Source organism: Polyodon spathula, chromosome 4 (assembly GCF_017654505.1).
Source record: "Polyodon spathula isolate WHYD16114869_AA chromosome 4, ASM1765450v1, whole genome shotgun sequence".
Taxonomy (NCBI): Eukaryota; Metazoa; Chordata; class Actinopteri; order Acipenseriformes; family Polyodontidae; genus Polyodon; species Polyodon spathula.
This window is the reverse complement of record NC_054537.1, coordinates 38,317,651-38,344,236: the sequence shown is the minus strand read 5'-3', so window position 1 is coordinate 38,344,236 and position 26,586 is coordinate 38,317,651. Positions and strand designations below refer to the sequence as shown.

General features: G+C 35.5%; 1 protein-coding gene across 6 annotated transcripts in view; it reads left to right on the top strand.

Moving 5' to 3' along the window:
* Nucleotides 1-26,586, top strand: part of LOC121314513 (tensin-3-like) — a 154,118-nt gene that overhangs the window by 120,261 nt on the left and 7,271 nt on the right. For all 6 annotated transcript variants that reach the window (XM_041247878.1, XM_041247875.1, XM_041247877.1 and 3 more), the window contains 8 exons: nucleotides 4,124-4,284; nucleotides 5,090-5,213; nucleotides 5,506-5,586; nucleotides 14,330-14,495; nucleotides 15,566-16,224; nucleotides 21,379-21,465; nucleotides 23,619-23,750; nucleotides 25,746-25,841. In XM_041247878.1, coding sequence (XP_041103812.1) covers nucleotides 4,124-4,284; nucleotides 5,090-5,213; nucleotides 5,506-5,586; nucleotides 14,330-14,495; nucleotides 15,566-16,224; nucleotides 21,379-21,465; nucleotides 23,619-23,750; nucleotides 25,746-25,841 — 1,506 coding nt within the window. The remainder of the gene's footprint in view (nucleotides 1-4,123; nucleotides 4,285-5,089; nucleotides 5,214-5,505; nucleotides 5,587-14,329; nucleotides 14,496-15,565; nucleotides 16,225-21,378; nucleotides 21,466-23,618; nucleotides 23,751-25,745; nucleotides 25,842-26,586) is intronic.

Genomic DNA, 26,586 nt, shown 5'->3' with positions numbered 1-26,586 from the left:
CACTCACTTTGCATTTAGTTAATTGATAAATATAAACTATTAATATGTCTATTTTTGAAAGCATTCTTACTTTACAGCATTTTTTCACACCTGCCTAAAACTTTTGCACAGTACTGTGTGTATATATATATATATATATATATATATATATATATATATATATATATAAAAACAGGCTTTTTTTAAACTCAACTCCCCGTGAACCAAAACATTTGCTTCATTTTATTCTAAATCCAAATACTGTAGCTTGTTTGTCTTACTTTGGATTCCTGCAGCTGTCTCTAATTTACACAATTAGGAAGGCTATCTCCTAAAAGCATAATTGGGTTACACAACATAGAAGGTTGGACCATAGTAGTAGTTACCTGTTACCAACCTTTTTGTGCAAGAGAGCCAAACTAAATAGAGATTTGGAGCAAGTCGTTAAATTAAATTAAATCCTACACATGGTAAAAAAGACTTCAGGGATTGAAACAACAATATGAGCAGACGGTAGGTGGACCTAAAAGAACAGTGAGGTAGTATGTTGTGACTATGAGTTGAGCAGCAGTACATTTGTGTGGATGTTACTAGTGCGCCTTAAATACATCTTTTTTTATTGTGTGAATGACTAAGAGAGCCACATTTGGTCATTTGAAGGGCCAGGTATAGCTCGAGTGCCATAAGTAGGTTTTGATTTTCCATTGTACTTCTGCAGGGATTGATGTGTACGGAATGGGTTGCCAAGACGTGTAGTTCCTTCTGGTTAATTGCGATCCTTCAAGAGCTGTCTTATTCTGAAATCCATGTTAACCGGATAAATATAGTTTGGTCCAAATTGTCTCCTCTCACCTGTAACGTTTATTATTTTATTAATTATGCAATATAGATATGTCTCTAAGTGGTGGCTATTTTTTTATGGTTTTTTTATAATCTAAAAAATGTCTAGCTATCAGTTTACTTGCTTTCATAAATGATCTATGTTTTTTTTAAATGTTCAAATTTTAGCTCCACCCCATAAAATTATATTTTAAGTCTTGTGTTTTGGTGAGTTTTTTTATTACAAAATACTATGTAACAAACTACTTGATAGTTTTCTAAATTGTAGATTCTTTCTCAATCTATTGCAGCTAATTTTCTTCATCCTATTAGGTATTACAAGCTGAATGGCAAGAAGCAGTCTGTGTTTGGTACTCTCCCAGTTGCTGTTCGCCAAGTATAAAGCGATCTTTGTCCCTGTGAATTGAACTTGGCAGGGTTTTCAGACATAGGTGGCATTCCAAGCCACAGGACGTGTCTTTTTGTAATTGTTCATTTGAAAGTGAATCACTAGAAACCGAATAATAAATCGAGGGCTCCTAGGCATATTTTACCTGCTATATATAAATATTTATATAAATCATACCCTTTTTGTAGCGGTACAGTAAGTTCTGTCGTTCATGTTTGGCTTGACATGCAAGAGTCAACTACACAATTTGGGAACAGTGGTGTAATTTGTTTTCCTTTTCAAGCAAGTTTTTGTCATTTTCAAAAGTAAGTGAAATTGTATTAAACCTTTCTTACTGCAGCATATTTTGGAAGGTGGAAATGGAAGCTAGCAGTTGTAAAATCCCCAAAAAGATATTGGAATAACTATCAGTAAACTATGTCTGAGTTTCTGTCTAGAACATAAAAACAGTCTTCCCATAGCTCTTGAGGTAAATCTCTGTGAACAGAACCCTGGAAGGAATTCTTTGTTGCTTGTGACTCAAATGTTTTAGCACTCTAATATCCCAATGTAAAATTAAACTTGGTTTCAGTTCATATTTCTAACCTAGAGAGAAAAAAAGCAATAAGGCTACCTCAAATAGTTTGTCAGGTCACAGTTTAAAATGTACATTGTTTATGGCTTGAGAAGTTCTGTCGCTACAAAATGCTGTCAACTTTTGAACTTGGCATGGCTGACCTTCCTTGATTTAGTACAGTTTCCAGGCCTCAGGCTCACTGTCATTTGAAAAGTAATGGATCAGACTTTTGAACAGCTGTACATATGACAGCCTGCTGTCTGTCAGGATCACATTCCTGTTTCACATATTTAAATGTACTTGTAAACTTGTTTGTAATGACAGCGGCATGTGGATGTATATTGTTTGTTACTAACTTGTGATTTTAAAAAGTTTTGCAGTGTCATACGAAAAAATGTTTAGAATGCATATATATATATATATATATATATATATATATATATATATATATATATATATATATATATATATATATATATATATATAATATTTTTTAAGTACACAAAACATTAGGAACACCTGCTCTTTCCATGAAATAGACTGACGAGGTGAATCCAGGTGAAAGCTATGATCCCTTATTGATGTAACCTGTTAAATCCACTTCAATCAGTATAGATGAAGGGGAATCAGGTTAAAGAAGGATTTTTAAGCCGTGACACAATTGAGACATGGATTGTGTATGTGTGCCATTCAGAGGGTAAATGTGCAAGACAAAAGATTTAAGTGCTTTTGAACATGGTATGGTAGTAGGTGCCTGGTGCACCAGTTTGAGTGTGTCAAGAATTGCAACGCTGCTTGGTTTTTCACACTCAGCAGTTTCCCGTGTGTATCAAGGATGGTCCACCACCCAAAGGACATCCAGCCAACAGCAAGCCAGTGGTCGAAAACGGTTCATAGATGAAAGAGGCCAAAGGAGGCTAACACGAATTGTGCAGGGCAACAGACGGGCTACAGTTGGTCAACTGACAGTCCAGTACAACATTGGTGCCGAAAGACCCATAAAAGAATGCAGAACTCATCATACCTTGACACGAATGGAGTATGTCAGCAGACTACCTAACAGAGTTCCACTTCTTTCAGCAAAACACAAGAAACTGCGATTGTGTTTACCCGATCACAGGCCTAGAAAGATACTGCAGTATGATTGTGTATACACACTTTACATTTTGGAAGACTTTTCAAAATCATAAGTTTGTAACAAACATGGGATGCTTAAAGTCCCTGTGTTAAGAGTTGTGTATGTCTTTCAATATACATCCAAGGAAGTTTAAATATGTGAAACAGGAATGTTGTCCTCACGTACAGCAGGCTGCCATATGTACAGCTGTTAGAAAGCCTGACCCGTTACATTCTCTGAATATCAGCAAGTCAAAATTCAAAACACATTACACTTCATCACTGGTGGATTTTTTTTACATTTTCTGTAGTTAAAATAGATTACTTTAAAATTGTCATCCTGCCTTCTACTTTATTTCTTAAATTCACCAACTTCAAAGAATGGCCAAGGAACCCTCTCATTATGATAGAAGTATGTGGCAAGCACAAGTAAACATCTGGAATAAGCTTTAAGTTTCCTCGGGTTGGACTCCTCAGACATTCAACTTCAAATGACAAAGACTGCGTTAAAGACAAAGACTTGAACAAAAAGTGAGGAGGCAGGAGCATGTTTATTTAGAGAATGTTTACTTGATAATTCAACAGCCAAAGAGTAGTACATTGGCTCCCTCTTGTGTGTATAATTCTACATTAAAACACTCTTGAGATTGCTCCTCATTGAGGTCAAAACCTTTTACCAACCCTGTAGTAGGAGGTTATTTTAACTGTACAGTGAAACATGAGTTAAACCCTAAAATTAATATTTGTGATGGTAAGGACAGGCTTTACTGTATTTAGTGATACATTTTCTCACATCAATGTGAGACTAAAGGTAATAGTTAGGCTAATTTTATTATTTGTCACACCCTCAGCACCTGTGCAAACTTCCCTGCTATGAAAAAAAAAAATCACATTCATTGGATCTCATTAGCAGCATCAGTTAACTCAACTAGCCTATCATAATGCCACTGTCAGTAGTCTGATATTGATGACACAAAAAGCCCTTGTGAGGAACTACTGAGAAACATGTTTTAATGGTCTGAGATCAAACTCATAAAAAAGTTGCAAGGATTTAATGAAAAACAGAAGCAATAAGAGAATTAGAAACCAAACATGAATGATATGCGGGTAACAAAATTATTTTATATTGTACACCCTTTTTGTCTACCTTTTAATTGCATAATATAGACCTAAGTGTGTATATATGTTACATTTATTTTATTAATTATAAACATTTTGTAATTATAAGCACTTTACATTTGCAGCTGTGCAAGCTAATGATACAACAAATGGACGGACAAGGGAACTAAGTACTGGTCAGTATGATAACGATGCATCAAGACATTTAGTGTTCAGCAGGCCTGGATGGATGAAGGCCGAAAAGGCCCAGAACATATCATATACTACAACTGTGCAAGCTTCAGAGGTAAGGAAACAAACAATGCAGCAGAAATGTATTACACTTTTGAATTCAGACAGCTACATTCCCCTGTCTAGGACATCTCTGCATACTTTCCCAAAATCATTCTATGGTGTTTTCTATTGCCTCTACCACCTCCAGAAGAGGCTCACTCAAGGAATGCTCAGAATAGGGGATATAGGTCTGTGCTGGGTGTTAAGTAACTGAACGACAATTTGATCACTCAATCAAGTCACTGATGAAATCTGCTCTATAGCGCTCTGAGCTGCTCAGTTACTTTACGAACCCAATATAACTAACACCATGGCAACTGATGTCATATTGAATTAAAGACATCTTGCAGTCCTCGCTTCCAAGTTAAAAGTCAATACATCATTACATAAACATAAAAAAAAGCAGTGCTGCACATATTTAACCTTACAACAACTTTGTTAGTGTTGTTTGTGCTCGAAACTGGAATTGTATCTTGGAAAGAACATGAGTTGTATGGGGGGGGGGTGTATCACATTCATAAAAAGTGAATACTGTATTGAAATAATGCAGTTGTTACTATTGTTGGCAAATATTACTGTAGAAAGTTTAATTACCTCTTTAAAAACGCAGACTGTTAAACAGCTTTCGTGGTGTTGTTTTTTCATGAATATTATTTATTTTACTCCAGCTCACTACTAATGAGCTGATTAAATACAGTTACATTTGACTCATGTTTGTCTTTAAAAGAAAAACAAAAAACAAAAAAAACACAGATGAGCATCAGTAAAATGGTACCGTACTCTTACTGAAGGCTTACTGTTTCTTTCCTCTGTTTCAGCATGCTTCAAGGTACAGAGACGGCAATAATGAAATAGATGGCAGGATCATGTCTCCAATGGGATCTGCCAACGAAATGGTTCCTCCAACACCAGCCTTTCCAGTCTCCCCTATAACACCTTATGGTAAGCAGATTCTCCACCCCTGTACACATTCCAGAGTAACACAGTTTAGTCTTAAAGGACATTTTTGTACTCCCCAGTAACACAAGCAACATTATTATTAATCCCCATTTTATTCTATTGACGAGCATGGTTCATTTTGTCATTAGGCCTTTGTTTTACTTGAAATCTGAAAACAATTGTTTGCTTGAATGTATACACTTGCAGCTGTAGGTGGATGGTAGAGCTATACAATACCTTCCGCTGAGGAATTCAGTATTGTATTCTAAACTGATTTATTAATTATTTCTTATAGTGAAAAGTCCAGATTTTTCAATGATGAAGCCTTGTGACCCACCAACCAACAATAACTCAGAGATGTACCGACTGACACAAGGTAGGACAACTCCTCTTAACCTTTCCATCAAATGGGACTGCAAGAAACAGTTGATTTAAAATTCACATATTTGGTAATGCAGTACATGGCACTGGAAGTTGGCAAATAAACTATACTACATGGCACATAATCAGAAACTGTATAGAAAGTAAAGCAGACATTAAAACAGACCTTAAAAACATGCAATTGAGGAATTAGGGGGTTTACATTAAGTTTTGGGAAAGTATCCAATAAAGCATAAAAATGTATTGAATGCAGAAGGTTACAATTACAAGTTTAAAAGCTAACCTACTATAGATTGCTAACTGCAGGTAAAAGCAGTGGACATAGCTAGCTTGTGGATACTAAAATTCCACATGGTCTTAGTTTATTAAATTACAAATACTAAATAATTCATTACTTTTGATAGGCTAAGTCAATATATATTTGTACAAGTGTACAGGTACTCTGAAATGATTGTCAGCGGTGGACATTGTTATGTAAATGACAACTGTATGGAGTACCCTACAGGGAATGTGGTTCTGATGTAGCTACTTTTTACTTAATTTTCAAGATAAATGTTATTGAAAGTACTTGCTTGCTGCTCATTCAGCTATACAAGAATGATGAAATATGACCTCTCCCAGCTGTTCAATGCATTAGCCTTCTGGCTGCAGATGGGTCTCTGGCTGCTTTACAGTCAGACAGTAGAGCTTCTTTTTATTTTGGCATTGTTTGGTCATTTGTAGTGCACTGTGTATTTCATTGTTCATCTCGGAAAGCTTTGCTGGTGTAAGCACAGTGTAATTTAACCAGACAGTTTTAATAGCTTGTAAAGTTGGAGGAGAGCTGGCAGTTATCCAAATGTACATCCTATGAATTCAGCTGTATAAAAGCTCTCCCCTTGGAAACTGCAGCGACAAAAAGTGTTCTTCACCCGCCCCCCTTAGAATTAGCAGCCTGAGAGCCACAAGAAGACGTTATTGTAGAGCCATCAAACGCTGTTAATTGCAGCATGTTTTGTAGATCGAAAAACAATAGGGACACATCAGTCTTGTCTGTTTGTTTCCCATGGTATTCCAGACCAACAGTATGAGATGAGATTTATACACATAATATGCAGAATGTGTTAAAAAAAAAAAAGGTTTACAATGCATTCAATTTTTTTGTTACTAATATGTATGTACAAGCATGTTCAAGTAAATCCTTAACAGTATTAGTGAGCGATATATTTGTTTAAATTAGTCCTTTTAGAGAAAGCATGGCAATAAAACTAGTTCTGCAAGTGTGTCTGTCATTATACTACTGTCTATTTAATAGAGTAAAATAAACTACAAATAAACTATTTGGGATTCTGCTTCATGGTGGAAGTAGCTTTTTTCTTTTTGGCGGGGGTTGCAGTTTGAAGTGCCTGGTCCTGCTGTTTGGATTGTGTAGTGACCTGTGTGTAGAGAACAGATGTTTGTGACAGGTGGTCAACAGAAACATGATCAGCTGCTTCTCCATGGGCACTGCAACAACAGCATCAATCACCTTTCACTTTAAGCAACCATTGTAATTTTCTTTAATACTTTTTACAGTGCCCTCTCATTTTGTAAATGTTTGTTAAGCATATTCAGTCCACTTTATTTGTGTTTTTACGCTGTATTGCTGCACTATTTAAAAACTTGAAGAGCCTAGAATATCACAACAAATATAAATTAATATTGATGCTTCCTAAACAACATGTTCATAAACAGTGCTTAGAGTATTAATAACTCTTCCTTTGATATGAAATGTTAATATACATGTTACCGGTATGAACCAGAAGTCACATTTTATTTGAATGTAGGAATGACACATGTACTACTTTTTAATAAGTATAATTGCTTTTTTAAATAACTATTTACCTAACCTTTTTGACAGTGTGTCATCTGCATACAGTATAATAGTTAGATAAGGAGATGATTAACCCTTTGAAAACAAGCTAACTATAAAGAAAGATAACCCTTGGATAAACTAAATGTCTAACTTAAAACAACATAACATTGTATAAGGGCATACCCAACGCATGGCTTCCTGTCAGCCATGTTCCCTATGCAGCGGTTCTAGTCTGCAATCCTGAAATTATTTCTTAACTATTACATATTATAAATGAGAATTCTATTGAATCCAATAGCTTTGACTCCTGATTTGTCAATGAGTTTTATTACCAAAGCTTTGTGAAACCAGGGACTGATGGTACACAATGCTTTTTCCACAAATAGTGCTCCCATTTCTTGCCCTCTTCTTAAAACCTATTAAAGGTGGACTAGCAACAATCCTATCCTCAAAACAAGTCTAACATATTTTCAAATAACAGAATAAGTGTTTGCATGATGTTTTTAAAGTTACTCCCTGCATTCCATCACACAGAACTGACCCAGATAAACTTCACACCTTGTACTGTGATACAGTATCAATGCATTTGAATAAATAAACAGCTGTAGGTGTGTAAATATGTCAATAAGAATTGGCTTCTGCTTGGCAAACATAAGGGCAGGAAACATAATCCAGACATAATATTCCTAAATTCCAGTGGTAAACTCAGGAGTTATATGATGTTTAAATTAAACTCCTCCTGCATTTACTTGAAAATGTTGTTTTAAACTTCAGAAAGATGAGACCGTTGATGCTGTAGTTTTAATTTTTTCTATGTGAAACTCATAGTGTAAATAGTTATTTTTTTTATTTTTTTATTTTTTTTTTAAGTTTCAGTAATTGTAACACGTTGATTCATTGCTTAAGATATGTAACAGTTATTGAGTAAGGTACTAATCAAAGTTTATTAGGAACAGTAGTTTCTTCCATAGGAGCTACTTTTGTTTTTTTTTAACCAGAGAATAGTTAAGTGACCCAATGCATGCTACCTTGCACCACAGTCAATCTGTCATTGTTACAGAGGTATGCTGTCTCTCAAGGAGCTATTCATAAAGATGAGGATGCCACAGCACATGCTGACACAACATGAGTCATGCATGAATTTAAGAACAAATTTAGTGTATGGTCAGTTTAATAAAGAAGGACCTTTAAGGGTGAGTGTCTCTAGGACAGTGAAAAACCCAGCATAGGACATTCATCCAAAAAAGGGCAACTATGACCCCTGGCCTGTGGTACTGCATTTTGATTGGAGGAAGCAGATTGAGTAGGCAAAGAAGCAAAGCTCTGAGTCAGTCAGCCAAAAAAAAAAGTCAGATGTAAATGAGGCAGTATAGTGTGACAACAAGGAGCAAAGTTAACAGGAACAATCAGGGAATTATTTCCATCCTGGACCAAGTGGACAAGGCTGTCAATGAGTGAATGACTTCATTTAGTATGTTTAGCCACTGGGATTCCTAACCACCATTCTGCATTCTAGTGGAACAGTTTATTAAAGAGGAAGAAGGATACTGATACTGTGGGAAGTCTTGTATAAATCTGTGCTGTGGGCAGCAGAGGGAGAGACTTGGTTGCTTTTTTGCACACCTTTATAGCGTTTGGACATTTTGTGCACTACAGCTTCTCCTATGAAAAACTCTCTATCATGACCACTTCTTTGGGTATGTAAACTTTTTGAGGCACAGGCTTTTCTTTTGTTTTTTTTTTCCATGTTTAAAAACAGCCAGCTGTTTGAAACGGTCTGCATTGTCTGGACTCACTCAGCAGACAGTGAAACTTGATCCTGCAGTGGAAAAGAGACTATAGTTTGGAACTCTGCATTTTTAGGCCTGAAACACTTTGTTAAAAAATAAATAAATTAAGCCATACGTATTGTATCGATTGCAGTCATGTTTATGAAGAAAGGGATACTTACAAGTTTTCTGTTTCTTCATTATTAGTGTAAAATCTATTAATGAAGTTAAAGCCTTTGTATTTATTCAGAGGGCAGACTTGGCAAAGAAATGCATTGGGGAAAAAGAGCTTTTGGACATTGCAGTCTGGCTTTGGGTGAAACTGCTGAAGAAAAGAAAAATAGGCAGTAAAGCAGCTTAAAACCTCGAGTCTGCAAAAAAACAACAACAACATTTTAATCATAAAAAGACCGTTGCCAATTTATTAAAGACAAATAATACAAGTATATTCAAAGATAGTAAGACATACTCTCTAAATCAGATGTGTCTAAATCTGATTTTTTTTTTTTTTTAAATAAAAGTGCTAAATGTTGTTCCAAAATTAAAAATCATGAATACAAAGTATGATAGGATCCACAGAACTTTTAAAGTATATACAAGTTATTATTTTTTCATTGTGACAATATACATTTAAGGTTTTGTACATTTGCCATTTGGTCAGCTTTATAGTAAAAGCAAAGGATTATGTAATCTGTTAGTGACCAGGCCAAAATTGTATTAACTATGTTTGCGCCAATGTGGTATATAGTTTGGATCCATTCTTACATTTTACCATTACATTGTTATTTTGTTTGATAAATCTCTACCTAGTAGGTGGTCATGCTAGAGCCCCGGAAAATATTTCCCTAAGCATTTTTCCTGTTTTCTTTTTTTTTTTTCATAAGAAAAATAAGATTGATTGGATAAAGACAACCCCCCTATTAATTCAATGTAGAGTGCAGTATTGTTAAAGTCTGTGGTTTTGACTGTAATGTATGTTATGGCCAATGCCTTGTTTAAGGCTCTCTTGTGTCTTCACCGGTCTTGAAGTTCCTCTTCCATCTGGACTGAATTGAAAGGCAGTTTTAAATCTTTTCATTTGCATCAGCAACAGAAATATATCAAAACTGATTATGTTCTGGAAGAAATTAGTCTATCCTTTGTTAAAGGAAGTGAAGGGACGAGCATCTATTTGCAAACTATATCAAATAAATTATATTAAATTGCAGAGAAAGAGACAAAAAGAGCTGCGTGCTATGCTGCCATTGTTTTTTAAAGGAAGCAAAAGACTGAAAAATCAGGAAAAGGGTAATCGGAAACAAGCAAAGGACTACGTCAGTATCCTAATTTTATCTTGAAAGAGCTTTAGTATCATTGTGCAGATGGCTGTGTAGCAGAAGTTCGTCTGTGCCTTTTTTGTACACAGCAATCAATAAATAATTTAACACTTTGTTAAAATCCAGTGTTCAATATTGTTCAGAATGTATTGCATGTAAGTATGTAGTTCAGTCAGAAAACCGCTGCGTGAAAATCTCCTTGGATAATAGAACATCAGTATTGACTGTAGTCTGCTTAGGCAGCTTAGTGCCATGATACTAAAGTGTATACTTAATTTAAAACATGCTTAACTGGATATTAACTTTTGGAGGTGCATTGTTTTTCAAACAATTAAAGTATTAAAGAATTATTTAATTTTACCCCCCTAAATGTTGTCAATCTAGTCAGATAAAATGTTATTTTAGATGCCTCTCTAAATATTTTATAGACATACAAGTACAAAAATTAGGGGTTTATTGTCTTTGACATATTTACACTAAGTTTAAAGGAAAGCTGTGAGTGGTATTAAAGAAAACACTTGTGGAGTGTTGAGGTAGACGTCACATTTGACATATACGTGTGACCTAAGAACACTTGAGAGAGATGCTTGCAACAACAGCTGCATTCTTTTGAAAAGGGGAGGCTAGGGTTATCTCACGGGAAAGGCATGTGCAAAAATTACATTTAAAGCCAAGTGCAGCCAATTGATAAATAAATCTAACACAAACTGAGTTTATTAACCTCACAAAAAGCAGCTCCAAGCCTCTAAGGAAAGGCTGTACTTTTTTTCAGATAAAGGTTAAGAGAAATATTAGGTGTTCCATCCTGTCAGGGCCTTGAACAGTCTAGGCTAGCAGTATGTGTCACGCAACTCATGGATTGAAAGTAGCAGTATATACTTTTTAAACTACTCTTTGCCTAAAGCAGCATTTTTAGCAGAGAATATTTGTGCAAATGCATCATTTTAACAGTTTTACCGACAGATTTACGTTCTTTTTCCATGATTTCCAAGACTTCCCTGACTTATCTCACAGTCTCGGTGTGTCACACTTAAGGCTTACCAGAGCATTCCAGTAGTGTTTTTTTTTTTTTATTAAAACAACACTGATTTGATTTGTATTTATAGAAACCTGATGAACACATATTTACCTCTACAGAATTAAATCAACTTATTTGAGCACTTGAACACAAAGCAGATTCAAAATGCATAATTCGGGCCAAACTAAACTCCTTTACAGAAATGGAAAAAAGGTCATTAAAGTAAGTCATTAATTACATTGCTCAAGTCACTGTACATACTGTAAATAGATTATGCTGTGACATGTGTCGGGTTCAAGCAGTCAGTGTTCAGTACTTTCCATTTGTACTTTCCATTTGTACTGTCCTCACTGGCAGAGGGGGAGGTTGAAGACATCTGGAACAAGTTGTACACAAACTATGTTTTCTAAACACTTAAATATATTGTACTCACCAGCTTTTGGAAAATCAGGCGAGTGAGGATTTCAGCCTGTGGTTTTGCTGCAATGGGAGTGATTTTTATAAATTGTCAATTGAAAGCAATTTAGAATGCAGCTTTCATGGCAGGAAGGAATTTGCTTGTGGACAGCCTGCAGAAACATAAGGAATGCTCCACAATGGATGGCACTGTTTGTAAATGGGAAATGACTCCATCTCACAATTGATTTGTGGGAGTAGACAGTGAAATAAAAATAGGATTAGAAGACCACACATTTTATTGTGGGGGAGACGATGTTCGGTACATTCACTAGTTATGTAAACAACTCTCCCAGTTTCATCTTCTAAATTCTCTCTGGGTTATCAACCTTCTAATTCCCTTGACAACGCAATCTCTTAAAAAAAAAAAATCAAAACACAGACAAGAGGCATCAATACTTGTTGGATATATTGACTTTTCTGGTTGGATTTCTAGTCCCACCAATCACCCACTTTTCTTTTCAAAAAAGCCTTATGTCAAAACAATTCCAATGATGGGCATTGTCAGATAAAGCCCCCCTGCCACATCTGTTTATTTCTCTGTTTAAAAGGAATGTCATTGAATTTTGTTTTTTGTATTTCAGTCATTTGAAAAATAAACTATAACTAATCTTAGTGCTGCAGTTTTAGCGACAACTGTAAAGATTGTTAAATGATAGCTGTGGCCTTGTGATGCTGACACTGCAAGGTTCAATTGACCCTTTACCAATATTGTTACCAACCTGCATTGTGGTAACAGCTCATTTAGACTTTCTAAACAAACTAAGCCTATCACACATTTTATACCTATTAAAATCCATCGCCAATACACAGGTTACTGTAATGGTTTGCCATATTTCTTACTTATGGAGTTGCTCAATTCACACAATAATAGTGTGGCTAGCCAGTCTATATAAAGCTGTCAATGAATTTAATACTATTTTTTTCGACATATATTTATAACACATTCACACAATAATACTAACACTTGTAAAGCTTTGTAAAATGGTGTCATATTTACATTTTGCTTCAAGTCAGTCTTGTGTGTGTTTTGTGAATGATGAGTCTAGTCTATCGTTGAATCTCATTGGTGCTTGAATTGTTGTTCTTATCTGTTAAGGAATGCAGGCAGACTTTTTTGTGACTAACCTGCAGGCTCATGTTGGGACATCAGAAGACATGTGTGGACATGACTGGATGAAACAAAAGTCTTTAGGACAGATAGTGGTTGTTTATTGCACACAAGGATAGCTTTACTACTTTTGTGTTCCCTTCATCTATGTTTTAAGTGATTGGGATTTCATAATGTAAATAGTTTTAAATGTGAAGCATTGTACCTTGGCATTAGCATTCCATACAGAATTTTTATGTGCATTTATATAAAAAATGGACCAGAAATATTCACAAACTTGTAGAAAATTTCACGAGTAGGGAACTGATGAGAAAATAGCCTTTATTAAACCTGCATAAAAGCCCATTACCCATGTCCAATATGAAATCATCTGTAAATAAAGACCACCGCATGTGTCCCTTAAGCAGTCAGTGTGTGTGTGTGTGTCTCTCTCTCTCTCTCTCTCTCTCTCTCTCTCTCTCTCTCTCTCTCATATATATATATATATATATATATATATATATATATATATATATATATATATATATATATATATATATATATATATGTGTGTGTTTTACTGTAAATAGTTAATTAAGTTCACAATACCTACTTTATGTTCCGTAGCCATATTGAGTAAATCAGATCTATGCAAAACCTCTTGCTGCTATTCTTCAAAAGTAACATAATATGGTTCATATGGATCATAAGGTGAACAATGAAGAAAGCAGATGTCTGTGTTGGCAAGAGCTATTCATATGTGGGTTATCATGACATGAACTATTACCTAACTAGTAAGTGCGATCACAATGGGAGATTACTTTAATGGTTCTCAAGCCAAAAGATTAGGTGGCCAGAATATAGTATACTGGCTTATGAGAGGTAACATAAATGGAAGCAGTAGGAGGAATAAGGATGCAAGCTATCAAGCCATGACAACAGTAGTGAAATGGGTTAATGAAAGCTCAATAGCAGTTCCAATTATCAACACCAATGAAAGGTCTATTAAGAAAGGGGATTAATGGGGTCTGCTGGCATGCGGTGGCTGTTCAGAATCACACGACCTCTCGAACATTTCCATATGCTTGGTTTTATCATGAACCCGCTTACATTTCCACTGCAGGTTAAACACTGATGAAGGAAATAGCTAACATTTTTGTCATCTTTGACCTTCATCTGGTTTTACCTTAGAATTTATAACTGAGTTTTAAAGTTATGGTTGACTGATACTCACTGTCCTTTTGTTTAAACACAGAACCCAGAAGCTATGTGGAAGGCATAAGCAATTCAGCAGTGACGTCAGACAGCAATGTGGGAGCCGTGTACAGAACTGATGCCCAGATGACATCCACTTCCTGTCAGAGACCCTTTGGATCTATGTGTTCAGTATCCACTGGTAGCCCAGTCCCACGATCAGAGAGGTAGGAACTTCCAAATAAGTTTAGTTTGTATGGGTGTCTACATTCCATATTTGACCATAAGATACATATTTTAACCACAACTATTTGTTTTCATATACATTTAAAGTATTTTGGAAAGTAAATGTTTGATTATCCTGTATAAAATAAAACATTAATAAAAATAGCATAGTAAAAATAGTTGTCTGCTTCTTAGTCACCATACAGTTTTCAGTTATGATTTTGTTAACCTTATCTCAGGCATGTAGCACATAATGCACGGTGGACTTGATTTATAGTTATTAAGCTACCCCTTTTATCTTAGGAGCTTGTCAGTGTTAGTTACACATCAAATGAATTTAAATAGAACTCTGTCTTATTGTAGGAGGTTACTTTGCTAATCTATTGAGTGCACGTAGCTAGCAATCCTAGAAATATTTCTATAGCCCTTTGAATCACATTCCTGAATTTCAGATTCAGTTTGCCATGTAAACATTGGTACTGTGTTGTGAGGCAATTATTTACCACTACGTGTAAGTTAACCTTAAATTATTGTTAGAGAAGGTCTCTTGGTAATGGCTTTAGTCCAGTTTGTGGCGACTTAGATTTACCTCTGTGAATAATACTAATGTATAACATAGTGACTCAGTTAGTCAGGTTTGATGCCGCAGGTTTAAATCTAGTTCTAAAGGCTGCCATAAGTTTCCAGCATTTGGACCATATGGTGGCGAAGCACATTATGGACACCCACTAAGAACTAAACTAATGTATCACCATATGCCCAAAAGCAGTTCGAAAACCCATCTTAAACACGTCTTTGTTGGAGTGTTTGCTTTATATACACAAATCGTCCACTTGTGTTTGTTTTTGCTTGTTTTATTACTTGACTGCTTCAAAACCTAGAATTATAAGCATTTATTATTTAAATACACACAAAAAAACCCATTCCCAGGTTGAAAAATAGTACTTCCGTTTTAAATACAGGTATACATGTTTATGCTATGCAGAATGTAGAACAAAAAGAGTGTCGGCAGGAGTTATGAAATGATAATTATCCATTATGCAAACTGAATTCCTTTTTTTATGTCTTGCAGCCCCTTGTCCTCTGGGCAGCCATGGTCAGAGAGTAACTCAAAGGCCCCTGTTTCCCTTCAGTCCTCTTTGACCGGGATGAGCAGGTCCACCACCCACTATCTTGGCACTGCAGAGTTCTCACCCAGCTCTGTCAGCCCCAGCCAAGACTCGGTTCTTCTGTCCCAGTACACTGCCTCCCAGATATCCCCAAACAGTCACAGGTCTCCTAGGGAGTTTCAGCAAGGTAAACTGGCCAACAACCAAGGCACCAAAGCCTGCTGGAGCTCCAGCAACAGCAGCAGTATCAGTGGTGGGCAACAGTTTGATGGGCAACACGCTTCCATGTTTGCCAGTCTCCCTGTGGGCACAAACTCTCCCAGTACTGGAAAGTTGCAGATGTCAGCCCTACTGGACAATGAGAGCCCACAGCATGGTTTGCTTACAGCAGCTGGGGGACTGGGCCAGCACAGCCCCACTTCAAGGCGCACAGGCATGAATATGGCTTTGCAGCCTCCCCTCCCAGAAAAGAAGAGGGTCTCGGAGGGAGAACGTTCCTTCTGCTCCATTTCTCCTTCCTCAAGTGGGTTTTCCAGTCCCCACAGTGGCAGCACCATCAGCATACCATTCCCATGTGTCCTTCCGGATTTCTCCAAAGTTTTAAGCACTTCACCCATGCCAGGTATATTTGAATAGTTCTTTGCCCCTGAGCTTCACAGTCGTTGGATATTTGAAAATATTTGAAACTGTTTCCTTGGTCCAGATACAGTGTGTCTGTAAATCATCAGACTGTTTTTTCTCAGTTTGGTGTAAAGCTGGATAAATCACATTCCTGTACATGTGAGATTTCTCTGTAGAGAACATCTGTTTAAATGCAATAAGAAAACTTTAAGTTGGCTGTGTGTACTATAGCAACATAATTATAATGTGTTAGTGGAAAGAGCCTGTTTAAGAAGTTTATCCAAATTGATTCTAAATATTTTTCTACTAGTATGAAGTCATTATATCTAATACAGTCGAAGCTGCTTAAGCGAGACACCATGGTGGAGTTAAGCAGGCGAATTGCTAAAGATTAGTCAATTCTATTGCTAAGGATTAGTCAATTCATAGAGCGGGCAAACAGAGTGTGAAGGACAGTGTGTGCGAATCATGAATGTAGCAGTTTTGAATTATCCCAGTAATCATCAAATGAAAGAGAAATATTTTTTTTCGAATACAACTTTTTCTCCACTACACGTCTGTCTTAAAATATTTAAGTATGTTTGAGTAGTTTTACATTAACAGAGCTCTAAAGTCACTATATCGCAAAAGACAAAGAAATCTGTCGTATTAATCTTAATAATTATTTTTCAAAATATTATATAAATCTCACAAAATAATTCTTTGTATTGTAAAGTTCAGCTAGATTACATTCAGTACAAAAAAAAATAAAATATGTATGCATAAAAATAAAAAAAATAAAAAACGCTTTACAATGTTGCCAAAAGAAATAATATAGTCCTGTGTAATAATTTACATGTGTGACATTAAAACACTGAATGCACATACCTATAGATTGATATAAAACATGTATGGATTTGTCAAAAAAAGGGTTCTATAATATGCCAGGCAAGCCAGCACAACAAAATGAAAGCGAGCAATGCCTATGATTTGTCTAATGACTACTATAATTTTTTATATAATACTAACAATACTAATATTATTATTATTATTATTATTATTATTATTTTATTATTATTATTATTATTATTATTATTATTATGATGATGAATAATGATGATATTTAAACCATAAGAAAGATTATAAACGAGAGAAGGCCATACAATTCTCTGTGTAAAAAAGTGCTTCCTATTTTCTGTTCTGAATGCCCCTTTGTCTAAACTCCATTTGTGACCCCTGGTCCTTGTTTCTTTTTTCAGGTCGAAAAAGTCCCTTGGGTCGACATTGTCAATACCTTTTAGAATTTTGAATGCTTGAATTAGGTTGCCGCGTAGTCTTCTTTGTTCAAGACTGAATAAATTCAATTCTTAGCCTGTCTACATATGACATGCCTTTTAAACCCGGAATAATTTTGGTCGCTCTTCTTTGCACTCTTTCTAGAGCAGCAATATCCTTTTTGTAGCGAGGTGACCAGAACTGAACACAATATTTAAGATAAGGTCTTACTAATGCATTAAACAGTTTTAACATTACTTCCCTTGATTTAAATTCAACACTTTTCACAATGTATCCAAGCATCTTGTTGGCCTTTTTTATAGCTTCCCCACATTGTCTAGATGAAGACATTTCTGAGTCAACAAAAACTCCTAGGTCTTTTTCATAGATTCCTTCTCCAATTTCAATATCTCACATATGATATTTATGATGCACATTTTTATTTCCTGCGTGCAGTACCTTACACTTTTCTCTATTAAATGTAATTTGCCATGTGTCTGCCCAGTTCTGAATCTTGTCTAGATCATTTTGACTGACCTTTGCTGCTGCAACAGTTTTGCCACCCCTATTTTTGTGTAGTCTGTGAATTTAAAAAGTTTGTTTACTATACCAGAATCTAAATCATTAATGTATATTAGGAATAGCAGAGGACCTAATACTGATCCCTGTGGTACACCACTGGTTACCACACTCCATTCTGAGGTTTTTCCTCTAATCAGTACTTTCTGTTTTCTACATGTTAACCACTCCCTAATCCATGTACATGTGTTTCCTTGAATCCCTACTTTGTTCAGTTTGAGAATTAATCTTTTATGAGGGACTTTGTCAAAAGCTTTCTGGAAATCTAAATAAACCATGTCATATGTTTTGCAATTATCCATTATCGATGTTGCATCCTCAAAAAAATCTAACAGATTAGTTAGACATGATCCCCCTTTCCTAAAACCATGTTGACTGTCTCCCAGGATACTATTACCATATAGGTAATTTTCCATTTTGGATCTTATTATAGTTTCCATAAGTTTGCATATAATAGAAGTCAGGCTTATTGGTCTGTAGTGACTTGGTTCAGTTTTGTTTCCCTTTTTGTGGATCGGTATTACGTTTGCAATTTTCCAGTCTGTCAGTACAACCCCTGTGTCAAGAGGCTGTTGCATGATCTTGGTTAGCGGTTTGTAAATAACTTCTTTCATTTCTTTCAGTACTATTGGGAGGATCTCATCTGACCCAGGGGATTTGTTTATTTTAAAAGCTCCTAGTGCCTTTAACACTTCTGCCTCGGTTACGCTAAAGTTATTTAAAACTGGATAGGAACTGGGTGACATGTGGGGCATGTTGTCCGTATCCTCCTTTGTAAAAACTTGTGAAAAGAAATCATTTCATATATTTGCTATTTTTTTTTTCTTCATCTATGATTTTGCCATTTGTACCTCTTAGACATTTAACCTCCTCTTTGAATGTTCTCTTGCTGTTGTAATATTGGAAAAACATTTTGGAATTGGTTTTAACCCCCTTAGCAATGTTCATTTCTATTTCTCTCTTGGCCTTTCTAACTTCTTTTTTAACTTGCGTTTGCAGTTATGTGTACTCTTTCTGTGTACTTTGTTTTTGGTCCCTTTCTAACGCTTTGTAAAGTGTCATTTTTCACTGAATATTTTTTTAATTGCTCTATTAAACCATTTTGGCAATTCCGTTTTAGATTAAGATGTTTTGCGCTTCTAGTACTACATTTTTGAAGAACAGCCATCCTTTTTCTGTGGATGTTTTCTCTATTTTACTCCAATCTACTTCTGTTAGTCTCTGTTTCATACCTTCATAGTTTTCTTTTCTAAAATTGTAAACCTTAGCTTTAGTCATTACTTGGTCTGAGTTTGCTAGTGGTTCTCTGATCTCTGTTTTAGTTGTTCTGTCTTTATTTGAAAAGACTAAATCAAGGCATGCCTCCCCTCTAGTCGGTGCCTTGACAGATTGTGTTAGGAAGCAGTCATTTGTCATTTCCACCATTTCAATTTCGTCCGTCGTGCTACTCACTGGGTTTTCCCATTTTATATGGGGGATGTTGAAATCCCCCATTAGTATGGCTTCTCCTTTGCTACATGCATTTCTCATTGTATAACAGATTATTTTGCTCACTGTCTGAATCTGGCGGTCTATAGCATGCTCCTATTATTATGCCCTTTGAATTTTTGTCCATTATTCTGACCCATATTGATTCAGCTTTATTTTCTTTGTCCAGGTTTAACCCCTGGGCTTCAAGACTGTTTCTTATGTATAGCACTACCCCTCCACCTCTTCTGTCCTGCCTGTCTTTCCTATACAGTGTATACCCACAAATTTTATATTCGTCCCCATCAATCTCAGACAACCAAATTTCTGTAACACCTATTGCATCATAGTTACTTGTTAGTGCAGTAGCTTCAAGTTCTACAATTTTGTTTCTGATACTTCTAGCAGTTAGATAAATACATTTAATGGTTGTCTTACCCAAGTTGTTGTCCTTGTTTTGATGTGGTCTCCCTGCTGTTTTTTTGTTGATTTTTCCCCCCTTCCTTTCTAGTTTAAATGCTTCTGAACCTCCTCGAGGATCTTGTTTCCTGGTAGACTGGTTCCCTTTTTATTTAAGTGCAGTCCGTCCCGTCTATACAGATAGTCCTTGTTGTAGAATGTGGTCCAGTGATCAAGATAGGTGAAGCCTTCCCGTGTGCACCATGTCTTCAGCCATGCGTTTTTTAATTATTTCCAGCTGTCCATATGGTCCTTTGCAAGGTGCCGGTAGTATTCCAGAAAATACCACAGTTTTGGTCTTGTCTTTTAATTTCCTTCCTAGCTCTCTGAATTTGTTTTGCAGGGATTTTGGTCTGACTCTTCCAATGTTGTTTGTACGAATATGGATGACTACTACTGGGTCATCTCCTGGGTTCGTTCTAGGAGCCTGTTCACATTTTCAGTGATGTACTTGACAGAGGCTCCTGGAAGGCAGCACACTGTTGTAATAAAGGGGTCCAAACTGCGAATTGAACTTGCTGTGTTTCTAAATATGGATTCCCCAACAATCATGACCTCCCTTCTTTTTGCTGTCTGGTCACCACTGTTAACAGCATTGTGGATGGTGTTCCTTTCGTTCTCTTGCTGTATATCTATATAGCATTCCTGATATGAATTGGGAGCAAGTTCTAAAGACGAGGGGCATTATAACTAAATGCCCTGGCTCCAACAGAGTTGAAACGAATTTTAGGGACTGTCAGAAGACTAGCATTTTCCGATCTCAGAGAATGACTAGAGACATATGGGGTCAGCAGACCTTGAAAATAAGGTGGTCCAAATCCATGTAAGGCCTTATGGGTAATAAAAACTTATAATAATAATAATAATAATAATAATAATAATAATAATAATAATAATAATAATAACATCAGTAATAAAACAAATAGATGATATGGATGAGGTAATTGTATCAAATAAATACACGATTAAAACCAAGATGAACCAATATTACATTTTTTAATCACAATTGTTATTTGTTTATTTAGCAGACGCTTTTATCCAAGGCGACTTACAAAGTGACTTACAACAACGTCTCTCCCGAAAGACGGAGCACAAGGATATTAAGTGACTTGCTCAGGGTCACACAATGAGTCAGTGGCTGAACCGGGATTTGAACCGGGGACCTCCTGGTTACAAGCTCTTTTCTTTAACAACGCACACAGCCCTAATATTAATATTTCTGTAGTAAATAATTGTATGTAATAAATGCAGAAAGTCTATTGTACTGGATTATACACATGTACCCTGACTCTTATTTCTACTATTTCCTTTTTCTTTTTAAACAGTTTTTTCATGCAAATGTTTGATTATATTATATTGGCTGAGTAATGCAGTAACTCATATATTTCTCTTGCAGACAACCCTGCAAATAAGCAAGTGACTGTAAAATTTGTACAAGACACCTCCAAATTCTGGTACAAGCCAGACATTTCAAGGGACCAAGGTAAACATTTTTTCATTACATTATATTTTGTTGTAAAAATACCTGTGGAAAACATTTTTAATATATATATAATATATATATATATATATATATATATATATATATATATATATATATATATATACACATACAGTGGCTTGCAATGTTGGGAAATATTTTTAAGAAAAATAAAAAAACTGAAATATCTTGCTTGCATAAGTATTCAACCCCCACACACTAATATTTGGTAGAGCCACCTTTCACTGCAATAACAGCTTTAAGTCTTTTGGGGTAAATATGTACCAGCTTTGCTCACAGTGTCGGAGTGATTTTGGCCCATTCTTTTGGGCAGATTTGCTCCAGGTTGATCAGGTTGGTTGGACGACACTTGTGGACCGCAATTTTGTGCCACAGATTCTCAATAGGCTTGAGATCAGGACTTGGGCCACGTAGGACATTCACCTTTTTGTTCTTGAGCCACTCCAATGTTGCTTTGGCCTTGTGCTTCGGATCATTGTCCTACTGAAAGATGAATTCCCTATAAAGCTTCAGTTTTTTAGCGGACTGAAGCAGATTCTCTTGCAGTATTTTCCTGTATTTTGCTCCATCCATTCTTCCTTCAATTGTAACAAGATGCCCAGTCCCTGCTGATGAGAAGCATCCCCACAGCATGATGCTGCCACCACCATACTTCACTGTAGCGATGGTGTGTCTTGAGGCATGGGCAGTGTTAGGTTTGCGCCACACATAGCGCTTTGAGTTTTCGCCAAAAAGCTCTATCTTGGTCTCATCTGATCACAAAACCTTTTCCCACATCGCAGCTGGGTCACTCTCATGCTTTCTGGCAAACTCCAGATGTGCTTTCAGATGGTACTTTTTGAGTAACGGCTTCTTTCTTGCCACCCTCCCATACAGGCCAGTGTTATGCAGAGCTTTTGATATGGTTGACTGGTGCACCATTACTCCACTCCCAGCCACTGAACACCATAGCTCCTTCAAAGTGATTGTTGGCCTCTCTGTGGCTTCTCTCACAAGTCTCCTTCTTGTTTGAGCGCTGAGTTTTGAGGGACGGCCTTTTCTTGACAGTGCCTGGATGGTGTGATGCAGCTTCCACTTCCTGATTATTGGTCCAACTGTGCTCACTGGGATATCCAAACACTTGGATATTATTTTGTACCCTTTCCTTAATATATGCATTTGTATTACTTTATCCCTAACTTCTGTAGAATGCTCTTTAGTCTTCATTTTCCTTCAGATTCACAGCCTTACCAATGATCCTTCAACAGTGGGGTTTTTATCCAGAAAATGTGACAGCAACTTTAATGGTTCACAGGTGGAGGCCAATGGTAAGGTAATTGTATCCTCGTTATGGCAATTCCTTTCATCGGTGCAAACTGGGAGTTTCCACAGCACAGGGGTTGAATACTTATGCAAGCAAGATATTTCAGTTTTTTATTTTTCTTAAAAACATTTCCCAACATAAAACCAACATCACCTTACAATAATTGATTCTGAGTTTCAGTGTTTAAAAATAAAATATCAAACAGAACGAAATTTCAATGTACCATTTGTAATTCAGTAATATGAGAGAATTGGTCAGGGGTCTGAATACTTTTGCAAGCCACTGTGTGTGTCTGTGTGTGTGTGTGTGTTTGTGTGTGTGTGTGTGTGTGTGTATATTTATATATTATATAATTTAAATTTTAAATTATATATAATTTAAAGTTATTATTAAAAGATACTTCTTAAGACATTTAATTACAAGCATGCAAAGCTATTGGAAATTGTATATTATGTCTTTCAACTTAAGAAGTATTCTTTTCTGTGTGTTATCATTTAATATAACAACATTTATGAAAAACAGAAAACATTCATTATTTCAGAAATGAGACTTGATATGTTAGGTTTTTTTTTTTTTTTTTTTTTTTTATGTAAATGCAAGATTTCTTCCTACAATATGTAATCTCATTGCTTTTATTTCGATGTCCACCAGCTTTTTGTATAATAATTAGGTGGGCAGGAGCATGTCTGTTAACATTAAGGCTTTGAAATGATGGAGGCCATGTAAAGGAATCTATCAATACCTAAAGACGATGTTTTGACACAAGAGGACATTTGAATTGTTATATGTAGTGTTCTCAGTTTTAAAGCGTATGTCTTTTTAACATCCTTAGCAATTGCAGTCTTGAAGGACAAAGAGCCAGGTTCTTTCATTGTTCGAGACAGCCATTCATTCCGGGGTGCATATGGACTGGCGATGAAGGTTGCTACGCCCCCTCCTTCTGTCCTGCAGCAAAACAAAAAAGGTATTGTATCACTGTCTGGCTTAGCAGTCTAATATCTAAAATGTTCCACTAGAACAGCATTCTAAGCATGAATATGCACAGAGAGAGAGAGAAACATAAAAAAATCAAATGCAAGCATCAAGGGAATTTGGTGTATATTTGTATGCCCTTCAACTATTGCAAAGTTTTATATAAAAAAAAAATACACTGAATACTGCCATCTGTTGTTTTCTTTTTAAGAAGGTATTATTTGTTAATTACTTTATGTGAGTAGCAAATACAGATATCCAGTGCATTCCTGGGGCATGGTTTAAATTTGCTCAAATGTCAGACTGTATAACCTTTTTGTAATGTAGTGTCTGTGTGTTTAGTAGCTCATTTGTAAAAAATAATAATAGTAATTACACCTATAGCAACTTTTAAAGTCCAAAATATCAAAGGAAACTACTCAGGGAAGTTACTTGTGTAGTGTGGTTTGATTTGAGTCAAAGTTGTGTGTAGTGATAAGGCGGCTCATGTAGCAACAAGATAAGAGAGTCTGGACACAACATCTGAGGTGAGGAAGAAGACATTTTGTCAGAGGAAAAGGACAGGGGGGCCAAAAAGCAAAGTAAAACAAAGTAATAGATAGCAGGGTAATGAATAGATAAAGAGAATTGTTGCTGCAACAGAGATTAAGAATCAGTGTAAAGGTAAATGTAGACTGTGTATAAAGTGTAACGCGAATGCAGTTACCGTCAATTTAAATACAAACAAGTTGTCAATGTAGGTATAAGTTAGATGGAGACCATGTCTTTATGAAAGTTTATTTGGTAGTTTTGAAGATACTCATGCTTAGTATGTACAGTATTAACAGAAAAATGATATGCGCTATGCTATCAGATCAATTCACATTTTAATTATTTTCATAGCACTGCCACCTAGTAAAACAATACAAATATTTGTATTTGTCTGTTTTACATTGTCTATAAACAAAATACTATTGTGACGTTGTTGTTATTATTATTATTATTATTATTATTATTATTATTATTATTATTATTATTATTATTATAAACACAACATAGGAATTACATCTCCTTCAAAATGGAATTGTAATCCAAAATTGTATAGTAGCGATCAAAGAGTTACAGCAAAACAAAAGATCTAACTCGGCTTATATATTTTTATAATGAAAGGCTTGGCAAGGACAATATCAGTGAAGAAATGTACTAGCTAGATTAAGCATTGTAAATGGACCCCCTGAGAAGCAAAAGCTTCTTTTAACTGTCCTGGATTTTAAAACTCTCTATCCTCATCCCAGAGGGATGGCCATTGAATCACATTTGTATTCGGAAAACTGCTTGTAATTAGATTTTAATAGACCATTAACATGTCGTCATAAATCAGTTTACCCACATCACTGGCAATGAAGCCATCAATGTGTCTTCATACACGTAGCTCTACAATCTTGACCTTGTGATTTACTGGTACTTTTGGGGCCAGTGGAAGTTTGTCACAGTTTAGTTCCTGTTGTTTTAAATTCAATTCAGTTACGTTGAATGTTCTTTTGGATTTTTTTAATTATTATTATTTCTGTTTAATTTGTCATAGTCTTGGCATGACTCAAACAATACCAATATCATACAGTGCAGTCTTCTGGGACATATTTTAAAATAGGTTGCATAATACTAATTTAAACCTTTGGAACACTGTTAATGATAATTAATATATATATATCTATATATATATATATATATATTATATATTTTATCTATATAGATATATATATATATATATATATATAGTTATATGTCATAAAATATGTTATTTGATTTTTATAACTAAGAATATACCACTTATTATGGTGAATAGTAAGAATGTGTGTTGTTGGGGATTGGGCATTTGACTCTTATTTCTGGTGGGAAACTCTTTTTCAGTACAGTAAGGTGTATTGAGACAGGGATTTCCCAGGATAATCTTCTATATTTTTACTTACGCATGTGATTTTATGATCTCTTTTTAATTTAATTGCAGTGGGAGATTTGTCCAATGAACTTGTCAGGCATTTCCTAATTGAATGCACACAAAAAGGAGTAAGGCTAAAAGGCTGCCCGAATGAACCCTACTTTGGTAAGTTGTTGGTATGTGTGTGAATATGAGGGAATTCTAAATTGCCCTATTCAGTGAGCTAAGGGTTAAGCAGTGAATACACAATAAATGGGTATATTAGCTTTGTGGTGGTTTGGTCTACAGTCTAGTACCAGCATAAACCCTGCTTATATGAGCTTTTTTTTTTTTTTTTTTTTTTTTTTTTTTTTTTTTTTAAGTAATTTACAAATACTGTGATATCGTAAATAGTCAGATTTAAAAAATGCAGTACATAATCAAATCTAAATTCTCAACCAACAGTAGCACAACTTAGTTATTGTACCTGTCGTTGGTTCAAAGTTCCCATCTTTTATCTCCTGACAGCTATAGAGTCAGTTTACTTGAGCTCTTGTTTTAAGTACAGTATTATTTGTTTAGCTGTTGGAATGAGATGACTGGTTCTTATAGCGCTGTTTAGATTTCCCTGTAGTAGACAATATGGCACATTTATGAAGGTCTTTACACTAAAATGCAATTTAAATTTGTCACAGAAAACTAAAAATAATATCAAATAATGTAAGCCCACTTTTGAATCCTTACACTACACTTACGAGTAGTTGTTTCCTGTTTTGTAAGATAATTTTTTTTTTTTTTTTTTAGAAAAGAGCATTTGTGTAAAGACCTTGATAAATATGGCCTATTGTCTACTACATGTCTCTTGATATGGTTGCTGTTCTCATGTTTGTAAAACAAAGTCTTTAGATTTATGTACAGTTTGTTCATCCTG